This window comes from Alosa alosa, chromosome 13 (genome assembly GCF_017589495.1).
Source record: "Alosa alosa isolate M-15738 ecotype Scorff River chromosome 13, AALO_Geno_1.1, whole genome shotgun sequence".
Classification (NCBI taxonomy): domain Eukaryota; kingdom Metazoa; phylum Chordata; class Actinopteri; order Clupeiformes; family Clupeidae; genus Alosa; species Alosa alosa.
The window spans coordinates 21352291-21379453 of NC_063201.1; the positions used below are offsets into that span (position 1 = coordinate 21352291).

Here is a 27163-nt window from a genome sequence, read left to right on the forward strand (position 1 = left end):
AGCACCGGGAAGCAAATACTGAAAGAGTTTAAGTATCCGTTATCTTTCTGGCTAAACGTGCGATTAAAGCTCCACTTCTACCATAGGACTACACCCCTACACACTCCCTATGGCCCCGGAAAGGAGAAAAATATCTGAAGCGGAGCTCCTGGCAGAGATCACATCACATCTTTGATTCACTGAAACATTGTTTCTGTCTCTCTCTCTCTCTCTCTCTGTCAGAGAGGAGTATATAGAAAGAGAAATTTAACAGGTTCATCCCTCTCTGTCTCTCACACACATCTTACACACACACACACACCTCAATTTCTCTTTCTCTCTCTTGCACACACACACACACACACACAGTCACAAACACACAACTAACCTGCATGTTTGATATTCGCGTTAAAAGATGGATTAGGCTTAATATTAGGCTACCATCAAGAATTTCGAATGAAAAAATGAATGGTATCTACAACCACAGTTTTATCAAGTTACTCAAAGTTTTCCCTCTCATAAATTCTCGAGAGATGTACAGCATGCCTCATCGGCAAAGGAAAATTGTAAAATAGGCTAGACTACATCAGAAAGAAGAGTGTATGGGGATACTGGACTACAAGAAGCCTCGACATTTGCATTTACAGAGAGGGAAACACAACCGGCAGTAATCGAAAGCAGCAACACGTTCCAGGAGAAGTGAAAACAAAACTACCAAGGTGTCGAGAATAAGGTCACAGAGTTGCAAAGAAGTTAGGGAGGTAAGCGGTTAAACATTTCAGTGACCAGCAACACATACTAGTGATATGAAATGGTGTCTTACCAAATCTTAGAACATGTGGCATCCCGCGTGAATATCCCACATATAATAATAGCAGCAGAAGAAGCCTGACGGTGCACCTGAATCTCGCTTGAGTTATCAGTGGGGAGGTAATCTTCATGATGTCTGAGATGCACACAAATGTTATTCCCTGGATCGTTATATTCCCCCGAAATTCTTCTTTTTGACGTAAAGCAGGGTGACGGCCCACGCACAGGATCACGGCATGGTCAGACGGAGAGAGGGCATTCACTCCCCGGATCCATTAGCAAGCTCTTCGTGTCCGTCTTACTGCGCCAAGAAACAACCTTCCTCAGCGAGCGGGGCATCCATGTTATACTTAGGAACTCCGAGAGGAATCCATTCGCGGGCGTGCTGAAAGAAAGAGAAAGGAGCGCAGGGCAGATTGAGTATCCAAAACAGGTATCGTTTCAGGGACAGTCTGTTCGCACAAGGGCGCAAAACATTCAGTCCGGCTCGACTGTCTATGCTAGCTTTCTACTGCACTGCTACAGCGCATCTGACGTCGAGCCAAGATCAGTGTGAGAGCGGGAGACGGAGCGGCAGTGAGCAAACATTGGGCATACCACGCTGGTGCTGCTGACCACAAGATGCTTCAGATCCATATCTGACACTAAAACACACATCTTTGCCGAAGTGTCGCTGGTTGCCACCAAATGCCCCTTTATTTGCAGAATGTCTTAAAATCACAGTTCCGGTAATAGTGGCGTGTTGTGGCGAGCTGTAAAATCAATCTATGCATTTTAAGAGATTGTCAGTGAGGGTCAGGACATATTTGCCTCCGTGAAGTGTAGTTGGCATGTGTGTCAATTGTGTCCTCAGATGTCCAGTTTGTAGGGCACTGCTTTTGAAATAAAGGAGCCATTGGAAATCGGCTCGGCCCCTGAATATTGTTTCTGTTAAATCATAGTTTAATGTTTCCTGTCAGCATATTTTCAAAGAACAAATAATGTTTTGTCGAAAATTATTTCTACCATAACCGAAATAGACTTCAGTTTTTATGCGTATTTGCCATGCTTAACACACTGCTAGCCTAAATGTCCCGATCAAATAAAATTTCAAATAGTCACGATCTAGCCTATATCAAACTGGTAACATCTAGGCCTATGCTATTTTTAGAGTGACAAGATGCCTGTCTGATGATGCCAGATTATGTTATAGGCCTACAAATTACACTGAATTTGCTTAAACGTTTAAAGGGGCACATGTTGGTAGGGTATTGTTTTAATTATTTATTCTGAACTTTCGCAGTGCGTGACTCATTCCTTACTCTGCTGTTTATTAATGCCCCTTGAGTGTTGAGGTAGGCTACATTCTTACATTATTGACATAAACTAGGCTACGCTACTTAATTTAAGAGTCCGAGAGTGATTTCACTCTTGAGAAAGTGACACAGACACTGGTTAAGTTTATTAAGGGCCCAGTGAAAAATGGTAGGCTAACAGCGTCCTTTTTTGACGTGTAATTTATGGACAAGTGAATATTATTGTCAAAGGCTGTTGCGGCCCCTGTTCGAGCTCTTTAAAAGCTAGTATCTCTGAAATATAGAGACAGAGGTGCTAATGCAGTCGGGAATATTATAGTTGCACATTTTGTTAATTAACAGACAGAGAAATCCGAGTGTACGTTCAACCTGTATGACGGATACTCAAAATAATGGGTGGAGAACTACATTTCAGAACCATGGACAGCGAACAGTGACCTCACAGGCGAGCGAGCGCTGTGCCTTAAGAAACAGGTATTATCTAGTAGCCTAATATTTTGTTCTTCATTGCAGTGTGCTGTCTATGAATTGCTGTCTCTAATTTCTGAAATCAAACACTAAAAATATATCATATATATGCGCCCATAGTCGTCATCTTACAGAGGGACCAGGCAGACTTGGCAGTACTATTTAGACGCTCAATGACGTCGAACAAGTCAATTCAATCAACATGATTGAGAGGGAAAACAATAATAAAAGCTATAATCTATACATCACGTATTGTCTTCCCTCAGTCTGTCAGTGATTGATATTCCGTTGTAGTCTAATGGTCTTCATTTAGTGAGACGGAAAGATATACGCTATCTCTGTTAGTTGTCCTGTGAGTCTGACCAAATTAGAATCTCGATATTAACACTCCAATTGTGGCGGTCTTAATCATATTATGGCCTTTTCCCCCGCCGTTGGTCATCTCAACTCCTGTAACAAACGAATGTGCAGAGAGAGAGAGAGGATGTTGATTGAACTAATTGAAATACTTTCAAACTGCAGTCTACAAGGCAGTATCATCGTCGTGTGCATTAAATTCGAAGTTGTGTAGACTTATTGCTCGGATATTGCTCAAAGTTCTTTTTTTCACGCGACTATTTCATTTTAAGATGATAAAGGTTTGTCGTAATTTCACACAGTAAATAGCTATTACTAACAGGAGATCAGGATAGGTATAATGGAAGTGCCATAGCCTACTACGGTTAATTCCCTTTAACAAGTCTCTTACTATTGATTTCAGTTATCGGGCAACACATAGGCTACCGTGAGAAACATTGCGTGCGAAACATATCATGAATAAACTTTTTTTTTTAAACTCAATTGGCATGCGCTTAGGATGCCCCCTCTAGTTCAGAGAGAGTATATGGAAAAACGAGCGGAGCCTGGTGAGTGGGTTGTCATGGTTCCTCGTAGTTTAAAAAGCATAGGGGCAGAGTTTTGGACCTATACAGTCGCCAAAAACAGTATCAACCAGTTGAAAGACGAATTTGATTTCCATTGTTGATGAGGGGCGTGTAATAACGGTCGTCGTGGGCATTCCTACTCGGCTACACCATCTGATCGTAAACTTGACAAAGAGTCGCGAGTGCGCCCTTAAAGCCTTTGCTTATCATTTCGGCAATTTGCGTAGATGAACGGGTGCACTTTCTCGTCTTCTATAGGCACTGTCTGGGTCACTCACAAAGCCGATCACGTAATCTCTCTCGGATACAATGTGTTGATAGACATCAAAGGGCACAGTAATATCTTTGTAACGCCACATCTTCACAAATGTAATATGCTCTGTTTGCAGAGAACGTCGGCAAGGACTACCGAAAGCTATTTCTCTCAGGTGCTGAGTGTGGAGTTAGACGTTTAATTTGGCCCATCCGGAACGGAAGATGCCAAAAGATAATTGGCAGGAAACTAAATATGTAATATATATATTTTTTACCAATACACGATGTGCAGAGATCCTCTCCTTAACTCAAAGTAGCCTACTCTACAGCACACTATGATGCTATTCCCGTACTTCTGTCCATAAAAAAAGCGGAGAAAGAAATCCAACCAAGCTTCCGTGCCTTAAAAGCACGGCAAACTAATTAAATAACAAACTGTCGAGAGAAGCTCTCAATGAACATAAATGCCCTTACCTTCGACAAGCAAAGGCAGAATAAGATGGTAACTGTCACGACAGCCGTAGAAAGTACCTAGTTCATTTGTTCCGATAGCGCAGCCGATTCGGTTCCCTCAGACTCTCGTCTTAGAGCGCTCTGGACACGGTGAAGACACGCCTCCTGTCGGACAAAAAAACGTACTGCTTAAAGCAACAGGGGACAGGCGACGGGGAGATCTCTAGAGCGCACGATGAAAGGTGGACTGATGTTACACACAAGCTCCCCTTCGTGAAGAAGGTGCATTCATTGATCTGTACCACTGTGACACTTTGTAGTTAAATCACGCGAATCTTTTGATGTACTATAATTAGGCTAGTAACATCGGTTATGGGAGACAGTAGCAGCGCATCAAAATCCAAGGTATGTTTCCAATCCAATGCGCAATTGTTGACACGATTCATCGTAAGTCAATGGGTATGATATATGAGAAGAAATGCCAAGAGAAATGCCAGGTTTTGTTTACATTTGTATGCGCTGCTCATTGTTTGACAGCTAGTGTTAGAAAGACACTTCACTGTAGCTGGGAGCCGGGTGACACGGGCCATGGGGCACACACATCTTATGCGATTTAGGAAAATGAAAAGAATCTTTGATTCGACCCCCACACCTCTCCACTGCATGAAGAGTTGGATTGTGAGAGGCTAAAGAAGTGAAAGCAGGCACTGTGATCCTTAAATCAGCCTCAGAAGGAGCGGTGCCTCATCTCTCTCTCTCTCTCTCTAATTACATCCAGTCTTGCATATCAGAGAGGAAATTAATTATTTACCTAATCTGCCTGAAGAAGTATGGCACACAACCTGCAAGACACACATGCAGCACAATACAGAAACAGACAAAAACAATCAGGCAACCACAAAATGTGCACTTCAAGCTCCTCTAATAACGCACAAGCCAAATGCCTGATCAACTGGTCCCAAGGAAAATAGTTCAATAATACTGGTGAGCTCAAGTGGCACTCACATGGTATGTTTCAGTAAATAAATCTATACATGGCAACCAGAAAATAACCTTGCCTAGGCAGACGTATGCTTCAGGAATGCAGGCAGACTTTGGTTATATATCTGAAATACGTTGATGCTCTGCTCCATTAGTTAACTAAAGAAGGAGAGCCTGCTGACAGCAATTTGGAAAATAATGATGTGTGTCCTCTTGCTAATGGATACAAGTGACCAGTAATGGAGACATCGCTTTCTCTCTCCTCTCACTGTCATCCTCTTCACTCACATACTCTCACTCAATCAATCAATCAATCAATCAATCAATCAATCAATCAATGGTGTAGGCCTACTCACTCATTCACCTACCAATCTCTTCCTCAGAACTGTTTTGACATTTTCACTTCTCTCCATCCACAAGTGACCTCAGCATATGTGTACCTAGTTAGAACTCCAGGCATTGCACTGTATTCCCACCAGTCAATCTGTTCACACACATGAGCAAGATTCTGTGTGTCAAGTCAAGTCAAGTTTATTTATATAGCGCATTTCATACACAGGTCATTCAATGTGCTTTACATAAACAAAAGCAAACAGTAATAGCAAATAAAAGCATAAAAGGCCAATAGTGAAAGAATAGTTTAAAAGGTAAAGATCATAATAATTATTAAAAATATATATATATTTTGTGTGTGTGTGTGTGCATTACAACCCCCCCCCCCTCAATCTGGGAGTCTTTCTGCAGGACATCATTCTGCCCATTAAGACCACCAGGAGCCATGTCGTGCTCTGTGTTGCCACTCCTATTAGGGCCCTCATTCCACTGCTCCGCACTGAAAGCAGGACAGCTTTAAAGTGCTGCTTTCATTTGGAGGCCCCAAGCAGCAGAAATCTCTAATGAGCAGCACAGTCTGCATCTCGCATTGTCCGAAAAGGAGAAGAGAGGGGAGGGGGCACACTTTAACAGACCCTCCTATTGACCTCTCACCTCCTCTAGGATACATCTCACTTTATCATTGCCATGGAGACTTGGAGTAGTAAACAGTACAGGATATGTGTCATGCCGTTGCCATATGGACCGCCTTCCCTGGTGGACAGCAAGTGGCTCGCTCAGCACATTTAAAATGCAAATACCAAATGTGCGATACTCACATAGGCCCATGCACCTGTCAGAAACACTAATTAGAGTGACTAGCCAAATCTAGGTGAAACATTACTGTAATACCACATAAACAGGTTTTAGGTTTCATAAGTGGATTGATAGCTTGGCAAAACACTTTTTAAACAATGAAGTGTGTATATTAAATTAATGAAATTGTTTATTTGACTTTACTGGTCTCCTTCACTTGCCTGCCTGCCCCCCATATGGAGTAGATGAAGTTGAACACCTGTCATTCATAAGAGCAGCAAGAAAAGGAGATTTAAGTATTCAAAGGGGCCGAGACCTCGAAAGCTTACGAATGGAATTGGCACTTCTGTTGCCTTACAGTGGTGTTGACGTCAAAGTGTACTCAAATGTTCAGGTGCATTTAATGGGGACCCAAGACACCATTTTTCTTCCACCATCAACTCTTTCCCTTTGTGTGTGCCTGATGTTGTGCAACTGCTCGCTTGCAGGCAGAAATGCTTGGCAGGATGGAAGGTGGCTTGTTAAAGTGAACGATTTTGTAGTCTTATCCCCTCAGGTCCAGCGGAGACCTACAGGAGATCGTTTTGTCAGTCGGAAAGCTTGACAAGATGGAGGCGGGGATTCTTTCCAGTGCGAGAGTGTTGTGCGAGAGTCTCACCCCTCACCACATTTGTTTTATCTTCATCCACAGAAAATGCTGGGAGTCTACTCGGGTTTGCCTATGGTTTCCCCCGTAAATGCACATTTGATTTGACAGAAATTATGGTATCTATGGTGAAATCTTGTTAACTATGGTGATTGACTGTGGTGAGTAAAATGATAAAGCTAAACAAGCTTTATTGATTATGTTAGCATTGTTGTTATATCTGATTGGAGTTGGAGGCTGTAGCAACTGTTACAGAGGATGGGTCACCTGCAGTTATGCGCTGCCAAACATCGATTTTACCAGTTAAATGAAAACCAAACGCTCACTGAAACATGACTAAAGACAAGTGTAGGCTTTACAAGGAGTTTTTGTTGCACTGGAGAGTGGTATGTCCCCAGCTGTGATAACCCTTGAATGCAACAAGTATGGTGAGGGGTGGGACTCGGCCCTCGCCAGCCTATAAGTCGGACACTAAGACCCTGCCCCTCTCAGGCAGGTTCAAACGAATAGAAACAACTTATTTCCGATTGTTCAATTATCCATTTTTCTATCCAATGTCACACAAATACAAAAACAGGATGCAACTCCAAAATCCTAAATATGAATTTATTTCACTAAATCGTAAAAATCCAATTTTAATAGAAAATTGAACTGATAAGCTTTACACGGAGGACTGTTGTATACCTCAATAATTAACATCTTTTCCGTATGACCTTTATGTGAGAGCATTCTAAGTCTGGTACCTTTTAAAGAGGCTCAGACCTTGGCAGAAAGGGCTGAATCCCTGCCTTTCCTTTTAAGTGGTATTGTGCTGTGCTGTGTGTATGCTGGGATTCATGGAGAGTAAATACTCTGGTGGTGCATTTTCAACTCGCCTGTCGTTATTATGTTGTATAATCTCTCTCTCTCGTTCATCTGTGTGCTTTTGTCACTCTCTCTTTAATTTACTCACACACACACACACACTCCCTCTGTCTTTCTCTCTCACACACACACTCTCTCTCTCTCTCTCTCTGCACACACACACACATCACAATCATTGTAAAGTTTTAATGGTTGCTAATTGCATTTCGCTGTTTTGCATCCTTTTAGATGAGCATAATCTTCTCTGCAGCTGCCTAAGTGGGTATATTTTTAAAATACCTCTGGGGAAACAGCCGCAGTCTGGACCAGATGAAAAACACTTAAGGTCGTAAGGTCACCATTATTTGAAATATAAGCAATTCAATGCAGGTCTATGGAGTTACATTGGACAGACATTCTGTGATTGAACCAGTAGACAGACGTACCAAATCTTTCTGGTATTACACAAATAAACCAGACAGGCACTCGTACACTGAGAGGGGCATAGATCTCTCAAAATGTTTGAGAAAATAGACAAATAAAACCCAGACTGATCCACTTCACAAGCTGTTCCTCGGCCCACACTTCACCCCTTAATTGAGCTTCATGAGAAAGGGCCTGGTTGTTATATATAATGGGGTCTGGGAAAACCCATCACATGGTGAAATCAATTTCTGCTTCGTCTCAACCCTCTGTGGAGAAATTGTTGTTATAGGTGTAATCCTACTGACAGAAAGAGACAAAGCGACAAACGTAACAGCAGTGAATGTGTAACCTCCTTTGGTGATGGTGATGAAGCCGCTGCCGTGCCTGGTGAGCCTCGTCATTCCTGTCCCTCTTGGCTTGCCTGCCTCTGTGTCCACGGCTCGTGGCATCACCCAGCTGGATCAGTCATAGCTCATGCAAACGCTGAATAGCAAGTCCATCAGTCCAGGCATGAGCGCAACATGTAGCTGGTATTTGTCCGCGCTGACCAGCGGAACAAAACAGACTTGGGGGGAAAAAGACACAATCAGACACACGCACAGAAAAGATCTTCATTTTGTGTTATTCCCTTCTGGCCGGGTACCTGTGATTTGTCCTTCCGTACGCTGTCTTCCCAGATATGAGGCTGGGCACGGTTCAGAACAGCCGCAGAAATAAGCTACCGGAAAATGTTTTTCCCCCTCCTTTCACAAGAATGGCAGGATTGGAATGTCTCCCATTAGAGGACGGAACAGTGGGTGAAAAGTGTAGAGGGTGCAGAAAGTGGTGGAAGAGAGGAGATGTGAGAGAGGAAACGCAGCTCAGCATTACAGCGCTACAGACAATGTGCTGCTCTTTACCTTCATGCCTCTAACGGCAAATCAAATTGATCTGGGGGTTTGCTGCTTCCGTTTGTGTGTTTGCTTGTTTATTTGTTTGTTTATCAGTTTGTTGTTGTTGTTGTTTTTTCTCCTTAAATCACATGGCGGAATGAAAGGGTAAGATTTTCAGAGGCCTGGCTTTGATAAATGGGGTCTTTGTTGTGTGGGGAAGGTGCATGCTTGTGGCAGAGCATGGACACAAAAGGCCTAATTGGAGAGCTTACAGTCTCAAGATAGAGAGAAGGCTCTGCACAGGGCACACAAAGGAACCAGCTGGATGCAAATGGTGGGGAGTCCAGGCACAGAGAAGAGCAGCGGTGTGACTGAAGTGATAGCGCCTGTGTGGCGAGGGGAGAGGAGGAAATAGCAGAATCCGCTGAGATGCACAGCACATAGAGCGTTCTCCAGGAAGGGTCTTCATGAACATCCATTTCAGAAGTGACTCGCACTAAGAGCTGTTCTGTTCTTGTTTTGTCCACCGCATCATTTTAATGCTGTAACAAATTCCCATAATGCACCTTTGCATCGGCAATGAGCCTAGTAGGACACAATGCTGTAATATAATATTTATTTTCAACCATTTTTCCTACTCACATGCAGAGAACAAAATCCCAACAAGAATGTAAATGCTAGCTGAGTTATTGTACAAGACAGCGTCAATAAATATATGATTATCTAAACCGTCTTGTTGTATCACATGTTAGCAGTACCTGTACTCCACAGTAATAAGACCTGATTGGAAGAGAGAAAAGGACTACTCCAGTGTTGCTAATCAAGATACAGTGGCTACCATGTCATGAACCACGTTAAGACAATAATAAAGGACATTGTGAACTCTTCAACAGTTTAATGTCTCCCTTGGACTCAAATAACAGCTATTTAAAAAATAATCCTGGACCTTACAGCAGCATTACTGGCCGATAGATCTTAAAGTGTAAAGTGTACTGAACAAAAGCCACAAGGAAATGCGTCTTAAAGGAGAAATCTGGCCGATTTTTATATGGATCTAGATCGACATCGCAGAGTACTGTCAATAGGAAAAATAACGACCAAAATCGGTGCTACCGAACTGGAGTAGCTGCAGCTAATGACCAGTACTCACACTGAGCTACAATGCTCTGGGGGCATCATCAAAATGTGCCTTGTTTAGCCTCTTAACAGATTAGGTCTGTACAATATGAACAGAGTCCTTACGTGACAAAACAATGCATTTTCATTAGCTGTGAAGAAACCGTTTGAATTGAAGGACGTATGGCGGTCAGGATGTAAAAATCGGCCGGATTTCTCCTTTAAAGCACCGTGTACTGTACAAAAGGAAATGGGTCTCTGAATTCTAGTGATTTGTCCGTGTATTTCTACTATTCTTGGCAGACAGTATTTCAAATAAATCCACAAATAGAAGCACCTCTCGTTTGAATGTCAAGACTACCCACAGACATGTTCATGTTTAGATCTGTAAGACTGCTATGAGTGCTCGACTGCCTTTGTTTTTAGCATGAGCAAGAGATAGTATTGTGTGCATAATTTAAAATAACACAAAAGCGACTGTCGGATTCTGTGGTCTGGGGGGATGAGGGAATACTCTCATATTAGAGTCAAGAAAATCAGATAAACAAGCTCTTCAGGCATGCATTGAAATATGCGCCTCACAGAGGCACCCACCTTTCCCTTTAGGACCAAACAAAGAGAGACATCAGAAACTGTGCAAGCACATAAGGTAAGCAGAGAGAGAGAGACAGAGAGAAAGAAAGAGAGAGGTGTGTATGTCTGTGGTTCTGTGTGTGTCCACGTCCACGCGTGTGTGTGTGTGAGTGTGTGTGTGTTTGGCAATACGTGATCTCATCTGTCCCTCTCTGATTACCAATTACTGCTGCTCACTCCATTGGAGTCTTAGGTTGACTAAGTGTCTGTGGCCGGTTGCACAAAGCACCTTAAGTTAAGTTTTTCCCTTAAAATCTGATTTAAGGGTCCCTTAAAAAAAGTTTTCTCCTTAAGGGTTCCTTAACATTTTCCCTTAGTATTTAAGGTTTTGTCCTTATCTTGTAAGAAATCCCTTAAACTGTTGCACAAAAGACCTTAGTAGTCTAACTAAGGGGAAACCCCTAAGGGACATCTGACTCTACCTTAACCATATTATTAACTGAATTGATGCTGATAATTGAAGTTTATTAACTACTTTTGACCATTCAAAATAAAACCTCTCTGTTAATATGCTTCCTCTGTCAAATAGATATAGGCCTATCAGAAACATGCCGTATTGTTATTGTTTGGTTTATGTAGGCTAACGTCAACAAGTCATGTGGATGTCTTGTTAGCCTATGAGCTTCGGTTCGGTTCGCTAGGCAAAACGTTGGTGCACTGATGACGGTCAGGATCATTTCTAACTTGCCAACTAGTATTGTTCAGTTCATGTATACAGTATAACATGTTTTACTTGCTACCTGGATAATTTCCGCTAATATTATTAAGGTAAGATGAATGATAAAATATAAGCACTGTGTTCGGTAGGTTAACTAACGGCATCGCGGCAAAGGCAGTTAGCTAGGCTACAGCTGTTGAACAATCTCCGTGGAAACTATAGAATTTTCCTGCCGGAAAATCCCTTTCAGTGCAGTAAATCCCTTGGCGTTTCTCATTAACTTAGGAAACATTTTAAGGTATTCTGTGCAACACCCTTAGGTAAATCCCTTACCTGAGGAGAAATTAAGTCTTAAGGGTCATACTTAAGGGAAAAAACTTAAGGTGCTTTGTGCAACTGGCCACTGGGGCCAAATCACAGTGAAGAGCCATGGCCCCTCTCCTGACATCACCCACTCATGGAGGGAACTGCGTGCCTGTCTGTCCACCCGCCTGCCCACTCTAGGTCAAAATAATGCAGTCTTTTGTTGACCATCTCTATCTCTTTACCATGGCATGCATTACTTTGCCTTAGCTTCTCTTCTTAGCCCCAACCCCCCCCACACACACACACCGCCGCCGCCACCACCCTGCTCCGTTTCCATTGTCCTCACCCAGTTATATGAAATGAAAGGTTTCTTCACAGTCTATAATTAGTCGACCCTGACACTAATTAGCAATGCTCCGTGCAGTGCCACTTCAGATTAGAGGAGATGGGGTATTTTCCTTGCCGATGCTGCGGCGTGCTGGTGTGTGTAGCGCAAACTGCCAAATGCCGCTGCATTGCCGGATTAACCTGGAAACCTCCTTTATGACATGGAGCAAGGGGTACTCAGGATGGGGGTACAGACGACACTGTGACTGAAGAGTAGACAGCATTTTTGGTCTTTTTTACCTTTGCCTTCTTATTATATTACTGCTGCTACTACTACTTCTAATAATGATAATAGTAATAATACCAAAGCATTTTGAAATATATATCTTGGTATACATGTATTCAAGTATGAACCTTGCAGGGCATATAGAATGTGAGGCAGAAATTCTATGGAATTAAAATGTTCTAATTTCTTTTTAGGAGTCCTGATGAAGCGGCATCACACTGCTTACTGCAGAGAGGTTCTAAGCCACAGTACAGTCCGCAGCCATCGTCCATTAGGCACAAGTCAACATTCACAGTGATATATGGAAGAAATTTCCAGAAGAACTGGATAAAATAAAAAAGTTCTTGCTCATGCAGACTCTCTGTGGTCTTTACGGGGTGTTGCTCGAGAGTTTCCAAACATCATCTGAGCTGCTGCAGAGAGTGGTAAGGGTCAGAAGAGCCAGGGCTTCTCCGGAATCAGTACCCTCATCAAAATGTGCCCTACCACAGCGCTTCATTATAATGAAAAGGAGAAATATGTGGCACAACCTTTCTCAAAATGCCATGAATGCTACATGGAAAAGTACAGTATCTTCTTTAAGTTTAAGAGGTTGACAGATTTGCCTTTCAATTTTCTCTTGTGGTTCCCTATTTGGTGTCCAGTGGTCATAGACACCAAATGGAGTGGGTTTAAAGCCTCAATATGGCTCCTATATTACTATACTATACTACTATTACTATATTATATTGTTGTTTTTGATGTTATGGTGATGGTTATGATTATGGGATTTGGCAGGCGTATGTCCTATATTTTGTAATGCACCATACATTTATGAAGAACCGGTTTCAGGAAGACAACAGCAGGGGCACAGACACAAGAAGGTCTTCTTGGGTTGGAAAAAGCCATGTGTCCTTGCTTGCTTGCCTCAGGAATACAACGATGTGCCCCTGGACGAATGCCGGCCAACACAGATACCATGCAATTTATCCCGTGGCCTTACTGTTCCAGCTGAAGTGAAGGAAGTAAATTGTCTGAACATCTAACCATGAGCTATATAGCTGGCATTTGAAGTCCAAAGACTTGAGAGCCAGAGAGCAAGAGACAAGAGAGTTGTCTGCGAGGCTATGAATGGGCTCAGAGTGGTGTCCTCTTCTCCGACGGGGAGAAAATTACACCGAGCAGAGGGGAGGTGAGGGGCATAATACCAAGAAAGACAGAGAGATCGAGATAGGGGGGAAGGGGGGCAGAAAGTGTTTAGCCAGACGAAATAGTCAGCAGGTGAGTGGACTTTGGGAAGACTTCGAAATGAGAGCCAGAACGTATTTAGCCTCAAGACAAAAGTGGTGGATAGCAGAGAAGGGCTGCAGGAAAGGGATTAAAAGTGTATCGATCGAGCTCCACTATCGCTTTTCACATTATATGGAGCCATGTTTAATTCAGGGCTACACTGGAGATAGAAAGAAAGGGGGAGTAGGAGAGGGATATATATATATAGAGAGAGAGAGAGACCAATAGTAGGTGAGAGTTGAGGGAAAAGAGAAGATATGAGAAGACCATGGAGAAGAACACTCAGGGATGACAGCAAGGATAGCAAAGACTGACAAAGAGGCAGGCTATATATGCTTGACATGTATGAGCCAGTGCCTCTTTCCACAACTGAGTCAATACTCCCTTAAATCATCTTCCTATGACAATTTGTTCATATAAAGGGAAAGGACAATGTCTCTCTCTCCGGACTCTCAGTGATGTGAACAAATCACATTTATTCTTCTTCCTCCTTTTTCATGTCTTTCTATTGCTCTTCAAAACAATGGTGCTGTGAGAGCATATGGGACACAAGTGCGCCTTGTTCAGGGCTTTGTGTGTTTGATGTCACTCTGCTGAGCGTAGACTCTATTTCAGATATTACTCATATCTTTCACTCAAAATACCGCCTCTCATTCCTCTCTCTCTCGCTCTCTCGCTCTCTCATCTTCTCCTGTCCTTTCCTCACCCCTTTCTCTCGCTTGCTGTTCCTCTCATCCACCGTGATGGCTGAGATAATCTGCTTTCCTTAATCAAAGATTTCCCTCCGATGTCAAAATAACTGAGGGATCAAGTAGGCAAACACAGCCTATCTACCCAGACATAATGAAGTATTCATCAGGTTCAGCAGAAAGAAAGAAAAACAAGCAGCCAGTTCTTTTGTTTGGCCAACACTATTGTTGTCGGGGAGGGGGCTAATAAATAAGTGATACACCAGAAATGCCACTTTGATTAGTTTGGTCAATGTCAATATTTGAGAGAGGCTAAGCTGAGGTAAATCAATTGCATGCGATGAAAATGGACATAAACATAACAATGACAAAAATGTAAGTATGACTGAAGGTCATTTTATGCCTGCCGTGCCCACTTTTTCCTCACTATAGCGTAGGAGTTGTAAATTAAATGTACCAGAAATGCTAGTCATGGTTAGGTTGAATGGGATAATTACAGTGCATGAAAATGCACTATTCTGTTATCCGAAGTCTTCTTGTTCTTCTTCTTCTTCTTCTTCTTCTTCTTCTTCTTCTTCTTCCCACCAAATTTCTGCGCCTAATTCAGCTTCAACCGCTTAACGAGAAACTTTGCTCAAACTTTATAACGTAGGTCTTGAAAAGGAGACTTGGGGAATGTATTTTTCACTTTTGTAAACTTTATACTTTTTGAGATATTAATAAAAAACAAGCTTATTTTTCCCCATAGACTTTGTATGGGGACTATGACATCATAATGGGCTAATTAACTTATATATTGTTGTCTGTCTTGTATGTCTTGGTGTCACGGGTACGCTGGCGACTACGCCGCTCCGTCCAGCATTTTTTGTATTTGTTATTTTTTAAATGTAGGCCTATTTGTCATGTCTTGATGTCATGGGCACGCTGGCTTTATTACGCTCCATCCGCATCGTTTGTCTTGTTATGTGTCTTGTTTGTTGGAGCGCTTTGGGTTGCACTATGTGCATGTTAAATGCGCTTTAAAAATAAAACTGACTTGACTTGTATCAACTTCCAGCTGCTCTAGGTCCCATCAAAAAGCTAGTTAAACCAGTCCCTCCAGGATTTCGCAAGGATTTTTTGAGATTGTTGCGATCTAAAATGCCTGATTTCGCGACAACTTTTCTAAAAAATTGCGATGGAAGTTGCGGTGTTTTCAGCTGTTTGTTGCGAAGAAATTGCAAGAGGAAGTGAAAATTGCAAAAATAGTTGCGATTTTTTTTATTTATTATTTTTTAATTGAGGGTAGTAAGACCAAAACTAGAAATGCAATTCCAAGGAATTACCAGTGCATGAAAATCCTAAAGTTGTGATGTAAAATATCATGTATCATAGTTAAAATAGATAATACAGAGATGGTTACTACGGTGATGCTAGGATAGACATGGTGGCTGCATAGCTTAATAAAAGTTGATAGTTTAAAAGTAGACTGTTTAAAAGCTGAATGTAGATAGTTTAAAAGTTGTTGATAGCCAGTAGATAGTTTAAAAGTTGTTGATAGACAGCTAGTTTAATAGATAGTTTAAAAGTAGACCGTTTAAAAGTTGAAGGTAAATAGTTTAAAAGTTGTTGACAGACTGGAAGTTTAATGAATGTGTATAGGTAGATATTTGACGATAATTTGACGAAAGTTGGAATGGCTCTATAGTTTGCTAGCAGTTATGCTAAGATTTTTAACTATGCTAACCATGCTACTTAGCTAATGTTTTATAGCAGTGCTAGTAATGTTAACATGCTAACCATGTGATTTAGCTAACCTAGCTAATCATTTTTAGTAGTTATGATAACTATGCTAACTAGCATGCTAACAATGCTAACATACTAACTATGCTAACCATGTTTCTTAGCTAATCATTTTTAGAAGTTTTGCTAAAAATGCTAAGCAGCATGCTAACAATGTTAACATGTTAACTATGTTAACCATGTTACTTAGCTAACTTAGCTAATCATTTTTAGCAGTTTTGCTAAAAATACTAAAAATGCTAGCAATGCTAACATGCTAACTATGCTAACTAGCTACAGTGGGTAGGAGTCATAGTTGATGACAAGTAACAGTTACAATGGCTGAACAGTTAAAAAGTTCAGTAGTTTAAAGGGTTAAACTACTGAACTACAGGGTTAAACTACAGGGTTAAACTACTGGGTCTACAGAAGTGAGTGTGGCATCTGACTCAATATTCTGCGCGAGGGGCTGTTGTGGTAGGTGAAATTTCACGGGGAAACCATGATGATTGGTCAAATTTGAGAAAAAGTTGCAGTGTTTGGACAAAATTGCGAGGTCGCCCAGAATTCACGAGGATTTGCTGAATTTGCGTTAATTGTTGCGATCGCAACATCGCGAATTCCTGGAGGGACTGGAAACAGATTGCACCTGCATCAACTGCTTTCTGCTTAATTAGGCCAACTCTCTCTGTGTATGTAAGGATATAAGGCACATAAGGCATATAAGGCACATTCCATCCAACTTTCTATCCATTCATCCTCTTCAAACCATTCACTCATCTACCCATTAAACTATCCCATCAACATCCATTAAACAATCTGCCTATCAACATCCATTCAACTTTCTGTCTATCAACATCCATTACACTATCTACATTTAACTTTTAAACTATATACTCTGTCTCAGGCTTTAAACATACAATCTGGCTCTACAGATCCTGTTCAACTATTTCCTCTGCCCACAACTGTTTCAAAATAAATGTCCTCACTACAATAATTCACTATTAAATCATTTAACTATAATAATATATAATATATTATTATATATAATAAAATATAATAATTTAACTGTTCAGCCATTTCAACTGTCAGTTGTTATCAACTATGACTTCTGCCAACTGTTATCAAATAAAAGTTTGTTTTACATTTTATGTTAATATACAGTATGTTTATATTTTCATGCACTGGTAATTTCCTCGAAATTACATTTTCTAGTTAGCAATTAAAACCCTCTCAAAAACCCAACTAGTTATTGGCTGCCATTGCCACAGGGCCTGATTGAGCTCATTCCCAACAAGGCATACTACCAAACACATGAGAAGCATCCAGAGAACGCAGCACGGAGTGTTCGCCTCTTACGGTGCGAATCAAAGGCAGCCGAGCTGGGCCAGGGGTGACCCTGAGAGTGTGACCAGCGAGAGGGCTGATTTTAAATTCTCTTCACATTCACTCTACCCCGCACGCCAACACCTCAGCCAATCGCCTCCTGTCAGGCTCCTGCCGCCAAGAGAAAGGGGATTCTAAATTGGGTGTTTTTGTGTGACCCAAAACAATGATGTCAGTGGAATCAGTCTCTTGGATTACAATATTGTTTTAAACAGATGTATACTAAAGAGACTTGAACTAAATAAAATGGCGCTTTTATGCTGTAAAAGCAATGAGTGCAGACGATGGCGATGAGTTAGGAATTCCATTATGTTTCCTTTTTACAACCAGGACAAAATCAGAGAACAATTATTGTTTGGTGATTTAGCCTAGGCTACTCCTTTACTACACCCTCTTCTGAGCAAACAAGGCATATAGGTTTATCATGTAGCATAATTGCACTTTCTTACATTAAATAACTTTAATTTATCCTCTCTACTTGTCCCTGTAGTCATGGCCTCCTCATTACTAATTTAGGGCTCATCATTTTCAATGGTCGACTGGTTGATCTGCTGTTCAGAGGCTACAATTTTACCGCAAAGGCCTACACAGATCAAGCTTCAGTTGTGTTATTTGTATACTGCAAAGTCTATGAATCGGATACAAAAGGCTATATTTTAAGTAATTGAATATGTTCTTACGAATAGTTTGACAACGCTACAACGTCCAGCCCAATAATTACATTGCTAATAATCATTGCCTATAGGCTATCTCTCTTTACCAGTTGCCACTTTTGTCTGTAATCTGGAAGCTATGCAAATTTAGCAGCATTGTACTTGGCCGTTTCAGTCCCTCCTGGCCTCTTTCTACCATCCATCCTTCCTGACGCTTATGGCTACTGTAGGCCTAGTGCCGGCCCGGCTGAGAAAACTTTTTGGAAAAGACGGGCTATATGGAACCAACCATGCAGAGGCAACGGGAATGCACAGAATGCGGAACGTGTAGCCTACTTATAGACTAACGTGACAAATGTCAAAAAAAAAATTCCTCAACCGGCCCAAAAGTGAAGCGTCCCATCGGGAATACTCCTGATTCTCCTGATTACCCACCCCGGGCCTGCCGTCGGTCTCTGGGAAAAAGCATTGTGGCAGCTCTCTTTGGAGATAGGAAGATGGTAGAGGTGCTTGGGGTTTTTGATGCTGTAACGAAAACATTGACATCTCACCAGCACACCTGCAGGAGCAGACAACACAATGTGTAAGAGCCGGCAAATCATCACGGTAGCACAGTTTATTCAAATTCATAGATCGCCAACTGGGAGCTGTCAACTTGTAGCCATGTCAGGCTACAACATGCTAGGCTGTCAGGCTATCATTATGAAGAAAGCTACAAAATTATATGTCATAAGTAGAAGGCTACATAACAAATGGTCTGTAAAACGTCATCCTCTTTTTGAGCCAGGCAAAAATATTACAGGAAAAACATTATGCTAAACCGGAGGGGTTGATGAAAATGAGCTAAAATATGATGTTCAGTGCACCTTTGTAGTAACCTGACTCTCGCCAGATAAATTTTGTTCCGCCTAGCTCCACTCACATCCATCTGGGATCAGTTCCATTGAGAGTGATTTCAGCACAAGATTGTATGGTCAAGAGCCAATCAGGATGCAGGGCGGGAGTTTCATAGATGTGACGTAGCGTAGAAGCAACTGTCCTGTTCATGGGCTTTGGAAAAACCTTTCTCCGAGTGAAAACATCATCATTCCGCGTCATTCACGTCACTTAATGTGTGAGTCAGAGATCGGAAACTGAGGCTAGATTTTGCTAACAGAGTTGCCCAGTTAGGCGCTCGTCATCACTTTTGTCGTGACGTTGTAGTTCGTTTGTAGTCCATGTTGCCTTTCATGTCCAACAGTTTTAATGTGAACTTGGGAATTTGCCGTTTTTGTCACTTGAAAGCTGCATATCATTCTTTCACGAGCATCTTACACTATATTTTAAGCAAATACAGTTGTTTGTTTAGGATTAGTGAGTGTATGTTTTAACCTTTGTTGTGGCATCCGTGTTTGTCACACATTCTGATGGCAAAGCACATGAACACTTGCTGTCGGAAAAACAAAGTAGCCATGGGGGCGGTCCTTGTCATTCCGAGGTGCCCTGAATGCACCCTGTGAGACTGTTCTCAGCGTCACGGGTTGGCTTCAATGTGAGTGGTTGAAGTAGCACGTCAATAGATGACGGACAAGTGGCTTATCCAATCTTATGCAAGGATTTTTTTTAATAAGGCCCAGCCTTCTGAAGCACCACTCCAATGGATCGATCCCAGATGGATAAGTGGAGCTAGGCGGAACAAAATTCATCTGGCGAGAGTCAGGTTACCTTTAGAGCAAGCAAAAACAAAAAACACACACATTGTTCATAACTAGTTTACATATACTGACCTTACTGACCTCAGCTATCACAAACGTAACTCAATTACATTATGGCTAGAATTGTCAGTTGCAGGTATTATTTAGATACTGTATGTTGTTTAGAATCTGGTCCTCAATGCATTATCCATACCCGTGTATACAGTAAACTGCAGTGCCCAATAGCCCAATGAATCAAAATTCAAAAATGAAATCAAAATTGTGGTGTCCACCACTCTAGTTCATCCAAAACAAACCAGAAAAGGGACTCAAAGTGCTAAATACCGGAATAATCCTTTAATCTCATAGGTGAAGAAATCAGTGTATAAACCTTGGTTAATAGTCGGGAAATCACGGTAGTTTATTTGTAAAGTGCTTAAACTATGTGCTAAAAACTGACTGAAAGTGCTAAAAACTGATACAACCTCTCTTGCAAATATCAGACGCAATAAAAACAAAAAAGAAAAACAGATTGTTGCCAGTGTTGTAATAAAAAGATGACCATGGGTAGATGTGGCCAAGAACTCAAGCTTTTAAGTGAAAGTCTGAATGAAGAGTAACACTTTCTCATGCTATAGTCTGCCAAGGGCAATGCAGAATTGTGTTATAAAATAACCAGGGCACCAATAACATAACATGGCCTCAATGCATGGAGTGAAATTTGAGCTCCTGTATAGTCTGTAGTTCACAGTTGCTAGCAATTGCGCAGTTCAATTGCACACTTCAGGGGCTTTTTAAGGTGAATTCAAGCAAATGATCACAGGTTGTGAAGAAGTGATTTGGGAGCTTGGGAAATGATCAAACCACATGCCATGAATGGCCTCTTAGTTGACCTCTTAACCAATATCAATAGTATCAATACACAATCTGTCTAAAGGCAAATTACTGAATTTAAGTGCATTCAGAGTTGATTTGTCATGGTACGGATACCCGTGTATAATACTGTTGAATGTGTCTCTCCCGATGATCCTGAGCTGAGAGCTGAAACTGACAGATGGCTGATGCTTCTGAACAGAGCATATGATTCCATACAAGTATTATATGATACACACTTCTGAACAGAGCATATGATTCCATATACGATACACACTTCTGATACGATTCCAAATATGTATGATACAATACACACTTCTGAATAGAGCATATGATTCCATACGAGTATTATACAATGGGGCAGCCGTGGCCTTCTGGTGTGGGGCAGCCGTGGCCTACTGGTTAGCGCTTCAGACTTGTTCGGAGGGTTGCCAGTTCGAACCCCGACCAGTAGGCACTGCTAAAGTGCCCTTGAGCAAGGCACCTAACCCCTCACTGCTCCCCGAGCGCCGCTGTTGTTGCAGGCAGCTCACTGCGCCGGGATTAGTGTGTGCTTCACCTCACTGTGTGTTCACTGTGTGCTGTGTGTTTCACTAATTCACGGATTGGGATAAATGCAGAGACCAAATTTCCCTCACGGGATCAAGAGTATATATATACACTTCTGAGTAGAGCATACGATTCCATTCGAGTATTATACGATACACACTTCTGATATGATTCCATACGAGTATTATACGATACACACTTCTGAACAGAGCATCCGATTCCATATGAGTATTATACGATACACACTTATACGTGTATTATACAATACAAACTTCTGAAGAGAGCATACGATTCCATATAGGGCGTTGACTCCGAACTTCGTTATTCGAATATAATTCGATTATTTTAAAAATTAAAGATATTCGAACGAATTTTAGGGATCTCTTAATATTCGAACCTGTAGCCTATGGAGATCATTTCTATAAATGTATTTGGTTGTAAACGTTGTTTTCATTCCGAGGTTTTTTTGGTGAAGTAAAATCGCGAGCTCATTAGCAAGGCTATTATTGGTCATCTGGGCTCCTGTAGGTGATGTTAGCATCCTGGCTGGTTCGCGCTTAGTGAGCTCACACATAGACATAATAGAAACTTTTATTTTAAACTTAACCTTCCTCTGATTTTAATCACCTCAGTTATCAATCAAAGCAAACAGGGAAAAGAAATGGCAACACAATCATGAAAAACACTCAAATAAATAAATGTGCAGATAAGTCTGAATGAAAAGCAGCACTGGTTGAAGCCTGGAAATATTGTAAACAAAGTAACGTTAGCTTAATTTGCCAGTTTATCATAGTCTGGTTAGACTGTCCAGTTTCCCTACATGTGTTTAAGTTTCAAATTAATACTTTTTCTCCTTGGGACAGGCCCGTTTGAGTCTTGGAAAATACTTTTCCATTTGCATCGGGATTGAGATGATTAGAATTTAGCAGTCAATTTGAATGCAACAGTTTTGAACAGGGGCGTGCAGAGACCTTTGAAGGGGGGGCTAAAATAAAAAAAAAGGGCACATGGAACAAAATTTTCAAAAAACGTGTTAACTTTATTTAACACATTTTTCTCATTTCTCTCCTTGCTTCTGAAAATTCAATAGGAGTGCATGTACTGTAGGCCTACTGTAGCCAGGGCACAGACAGATAGGTCTTTTCAGTTTTCATTAGGCTATTGTCTACACAGAGATCATAGGCTATAAGGCTACATCTTATTGATTAAATTCAAAGCTAATTTTAATAGCCTAGAAATCTAGATGCACCCTAGCGGCAGCAAATATGTTATTGCCTAGTCTGGCTTGTCAGGCTATAATTTTAATGTTTATCACAGTGAACTACCACAATTAGCAAGCTGGTGTCTTGCAGATTCACGTGCTGTGCGTGTGGCCACTGAGTGAAATGACGCGTAATGTAGCCTACTGTAAACAGAGAACGACGTGTGGAGTTGGGTTAGTTAAACAACTAGAGTAGCCTATGTCGTCGGCTTATGACGATTTAGAAAAGGTTTGCCTACTCTGTTTTATGAACTAGGTCTACTAACCTACTATAACATAGTAACCTAAACAGAATATGTTATGAACGTTCAGCCGTAGATTTCCGAAGCTGCCAGGTTATTGAAATGGATGGACCATGACATGGATAAAACGGGTTTGATAGCCTACTTCATTAAACATGAAACAACTTTAAACATTTTATTCTCTATCTCTAATATAAGCTGAATACTATTGCATGTTCAGATAGGCTAACTGCCAAGTGACCTTACCGATACATATCGCTATCGTTTTATCGCCCAGCCCTATGCTCAATAATAACAATTTTAACACACGCATAAATACTCAGCCTTTCGTGCACGTAGTCTATTGACATTGACTGATACACTGCCCTCTGGTGGACAGAACATATAGAACTTAAGTTTGATACCAATATCGGTCTTACTGAAGACATTTAATGGTTAAAATATTATTAATACATATTCGAATTTTAATATTAATAAATAGTGCTGTCAGTTAAACGCGTTATTAACAGCGTTAACGGAAACCTATTTTAACGGCGTCAATTTTTTTATCGCGAGATTAACGTTCATTTTGGTGTAACAAACTTTGTAGTTTTTTCACATGCTGTTGCAACAACTAGTAACGTTAGAACAACTACAACACCACACCGATCTAGCCAGACCAGAAACTAAACAATACGCACTGACGAATGGAATGGAACGTTGTATGTGCTGCATACAAGATGACTGATATAATGGAAATCTATGCTGCATCAAAGTGGAGAGCGAAAAGTGCTTATAGTAAACTTACTAAATCTTGAAACAAACATGAATAAAAGGCACAAAATAAGGTTGGTGTAAGAGTTATCTGTGTGTTTATGGGATTAATGTGACCATGTTCCTATGTTTTGCTCTTTTGTTCTGTTATCAACATTCCTCTTTGGCTGCTGCTATTTGCGATGCACTCTGCTTTCGACATTCATTATGACCGCCGCTTCGCTGTAGCGGCGGTCATATAGGTTTAGTCAGATTTTTTTTTTTTTTTTTATTTTATTTTTTATTTTTCGTGATGCCCAAATTTCCGTCAATGATTCCCGGGACACTGAAAGACCGGGTACCGAAACTTGGTGGACATGTAACCCCACATGGATAGCATGGAACCATCGTTTTCGTTTTGATCTGTAGCCCCTCCGCTGAATTGGACCCCGAAAGGAGGGTAGGGCAGACACAGTTTTCTGTGAATATCTCGAAAACCGTAGGGTTTAGGAGGACCATTTTTTTTGTATGTTGATCTCAAGGGGCCATGTCAACCCATTCCATAACCACTCATTTCATGTATAGCGCCACCTAGTTAAACACAAAAAGTAAAAATGAGGTGGTGTAATTGAAGGTATCTGTGACCTAACATAGTCAAAACTGCACAAAATTGGAAGTGTAGGATCATTATGACACCCTATGTATGCACGCCAAGTTTTGTGGAATTCCGTTCATGGGGCCACACAATAAATTAATTTATGTTACTATACACCAACTGGCCTGTAGGTGGCCGGAGACAGTTTTCTGTGAATATCTCGAGAACCGTAGGGGCCTAGGAGGTCCACCTTTTTTTTGTATGTTGGTCTTAAGGGGCATGTCAACCCATCCCATTACCACTTATTTCATGTATAGCGCCACCTAGTTAAAAATTAAAAGCAAAAAATGAGGTGTTTTCATCTCAATATCTCTGGCTGACAAGGTCAAAACTGCACGAAATTAAAAGAGTAGGATCATTATGACACCCTCTGAATGCATGCCAAGTTTTGTGTACTTTCGTTCATGGGGGGCCTTACAATAAAATAATTTATGTGTACATTTAGTGACGTACACCAACAGGGATTCCGGGACACTGAAAGACCGGGTACACAAAACTTGGTGAGCATGTACCCCACATGGATAGCATGGAACCGTCATTTTTCGTTTTCATCTGCAGCCCCCCCGCTGGACTGGACCCCCCGAAAGGAGGGTAGGGCAGACACAGTTCTCTGTGAATCTTTTATGGTATGTTGGTCTCAAGGGCCCACATCAACCTGGCTCATAATCACTCATTTGTGATTTGACCGCCCCCCCCCGTAAAAAATGAAAATCAGTAGGATTAAAAGAAAGCCAAAATAAATATTCATCATCATCATCATGGCTGCATTTTTCAGTATTGGCTAGAAGTAGTCGTTTGTCCACTAGATGGCGATCGTTGCAGTGAGGCGTAATTTTGTTGGAAGTTAAAAGTGGGTTGGAAAAACAATGGACGCTTCATACAAGGACTGTAATTTACGCAGCGAACATCTAATAAGGATAGGGCGATGTTCACATGAAGTGTAATTCCCATTTCTTCTTGAAGCGAAATAAATCTAAGGATGTTTTCGGACATGCTTGGTTTTTACTGCAGGTACGTTAATCTTGTAATATCAATAAGGACCTAGGTAATGTTACCGTTAGCGTTGGTTGAGTGATGGAGGCATTTGATTGATTGCATTTGTAGAAAACTATAAATGCGGTTATACCAAGCAAATTGATAGCAGCACTGTTTGTATCTTTCGACTGTCATTTATTGCACGTGCTACAAAATCATTCTGTGCAATGGAAGATTTACCAACGTTACACCGGTCTGATACAGTTTTGCCTATACATGCGTGAGACTGAGACGCCTGTTTATTTTGTTTTAAGTGCGTGCAGGGTGTGAGAGGGGAATCGATGTGCTTTGATTACAGCTTGGTAGTTGTAGTCTGTGAAATTAAAAGCGATTGTGTGTGAAGTATCCAAACAATGACACCTTCATTTCATTATGGCTGCTTTAGCAAAACACCTTAAGCTACTGTGTAGTGGGTCCCATTTAGAAGTGGCTACTTCATTGGCTTTCCTTGACTCATGGAGCTGCGTGAATGTTATTACAACTTTTCGCCACGCGATATGACAGTTTAAGTCCGCTTGATACTGTAAAGGCATTAAGCCATTGGTTTCCAAAGGAGATTTTATTTGTGTCGCCAGCATAGCCTATTGACAATTTATGTTGTCAATAGGCCTACCTTATAATCCTACCTGTAGCTTAGGAAGCTAACAACTTTCTATTAGGATCTAGTTTGTTAGTTACCGTTTTGTCATAACTCCCCTGATGCATTTTTGCATTTAGAATAGCCAGAGCGTGTATATCTCAATCGGAAAATTAAACAATATCGGTGCCTATGGACTAGGCTGGGTGAACCCAGCCTGATCTGCCCGCTATTTATTTTTTGATTTCTTAAAAGATTGAGCTTGGTCTGATGAAAGCCAGACTAGCCATGGACCTCAGTTAAACAATGCAAGGGAACATGAATCAGCCTATATTTGCACTAACAATAACGGACAAAAGCTTTTCAACTTTGGCCCGTTAAATGTGTATGAACAGTCTAGCGACGCATTTCATCAAGGCCCATTTGGACATGTCAGTTATTTGCACCACTGGTTAGATGTAAAACAGCATTTCGTTTCAGACTAGGCTACTGTTACTTAATTTGTGCATTAACAATAACGTTTCAGACTACTGTTACTTAATTTGTGCATTGACAATAAAGTATTACATGAACTAAAGATGACTAAAATCTTATGTAGAAGAAGAAACATTCACAAAAAAATCCATCCATCCAAAATGACCTTTGTTTTTTGATAGCTGTTGAAAACGGCATGGAACTGACAGAGATGTTTTTGTTTATAAATACATAAAAATAAATAAATAAATAACATTATGCTGATACCTTTTGCTTTTCCCAAATACAATGGAGCCTACAGGTGTAAGTGACCTTTCATCAATCCAGTTGCAATGGATGAACTGTGATGAACTGCCCTACTTGTGATTGTTTAGAGATTTTAAAGGTTTTATAACAATTCTACATCTTCTTTGGCTATTCTACAATCTATTCACCTTTTCAGCACCAGTAGGGTACTTTCTGTGCAGCCGCACACACACTCAGGCATGCCAAACAAGCATACACAAAAGTTTCAAGAGTGGGGGATGGAGTAAAATATGGAGACAAATTGAAGTGTGATTTATTTTCGCGGAACGGATGTACAGGACTGAGCGGCGGTCATATTTTGTACCGCTATGCGGTACATCTAGTTTACATTAGATTCCATTCTTTTCAATACAACTCCGCATACCAGCATCGCACTTTGCAGCCGTGTAAATCACGATTCAGTTATATTCCATAAAATACATTGTTCATCCAGTGTTTGCCTGTTAAAAACTTCGGTGTTGATGTGTGTGGCAAGTGACAGTGCACCATAGACTGTAGGCCTATAAAATGGCAATGCACTCATGTTGAAAAGTTCCTTATTTTCAACTGAACTCAAAGATAATGAATATAGTATGAATATAATATTTTCTGTTTGTTATGCCCTTTATAATGTGTGTAGGCCT

At 41.1% G+C, this 27163-nt stretch overlaps 1 protein-coding gene across 2 annotated transcripts in view; it reads right to left on the minus strand.

Moving 5' to 3' along the window:
- grik2 (glutamate receptor, ionotropic, kainate 2) overlaps positions 1-4335 on the minus strand; it is a 172375-nt gene extending 168040 nt beyond the window's left edge. For both annotated transcript variants that reach the window (XM_048260176.1, XM_048260177.1), the window contains exons 1-2: positions 4205-4335; positions 803-1174 (exon numbers count right to left, since the gene is read on the minus strand). In XM_048260176.1, coding sequence (XP_048116133.1) covers positions 803-920 — 118 coding nt within the window. In that variant the 5' untranslated portion in view covers positions 921-1174; positions 4205-4335. The remainder of the gene's footprint in view (positions 1-802; positions 1175-4204) is intronic.
- Positions 4336-27163: the final 22828 nt, after the last annotated feature.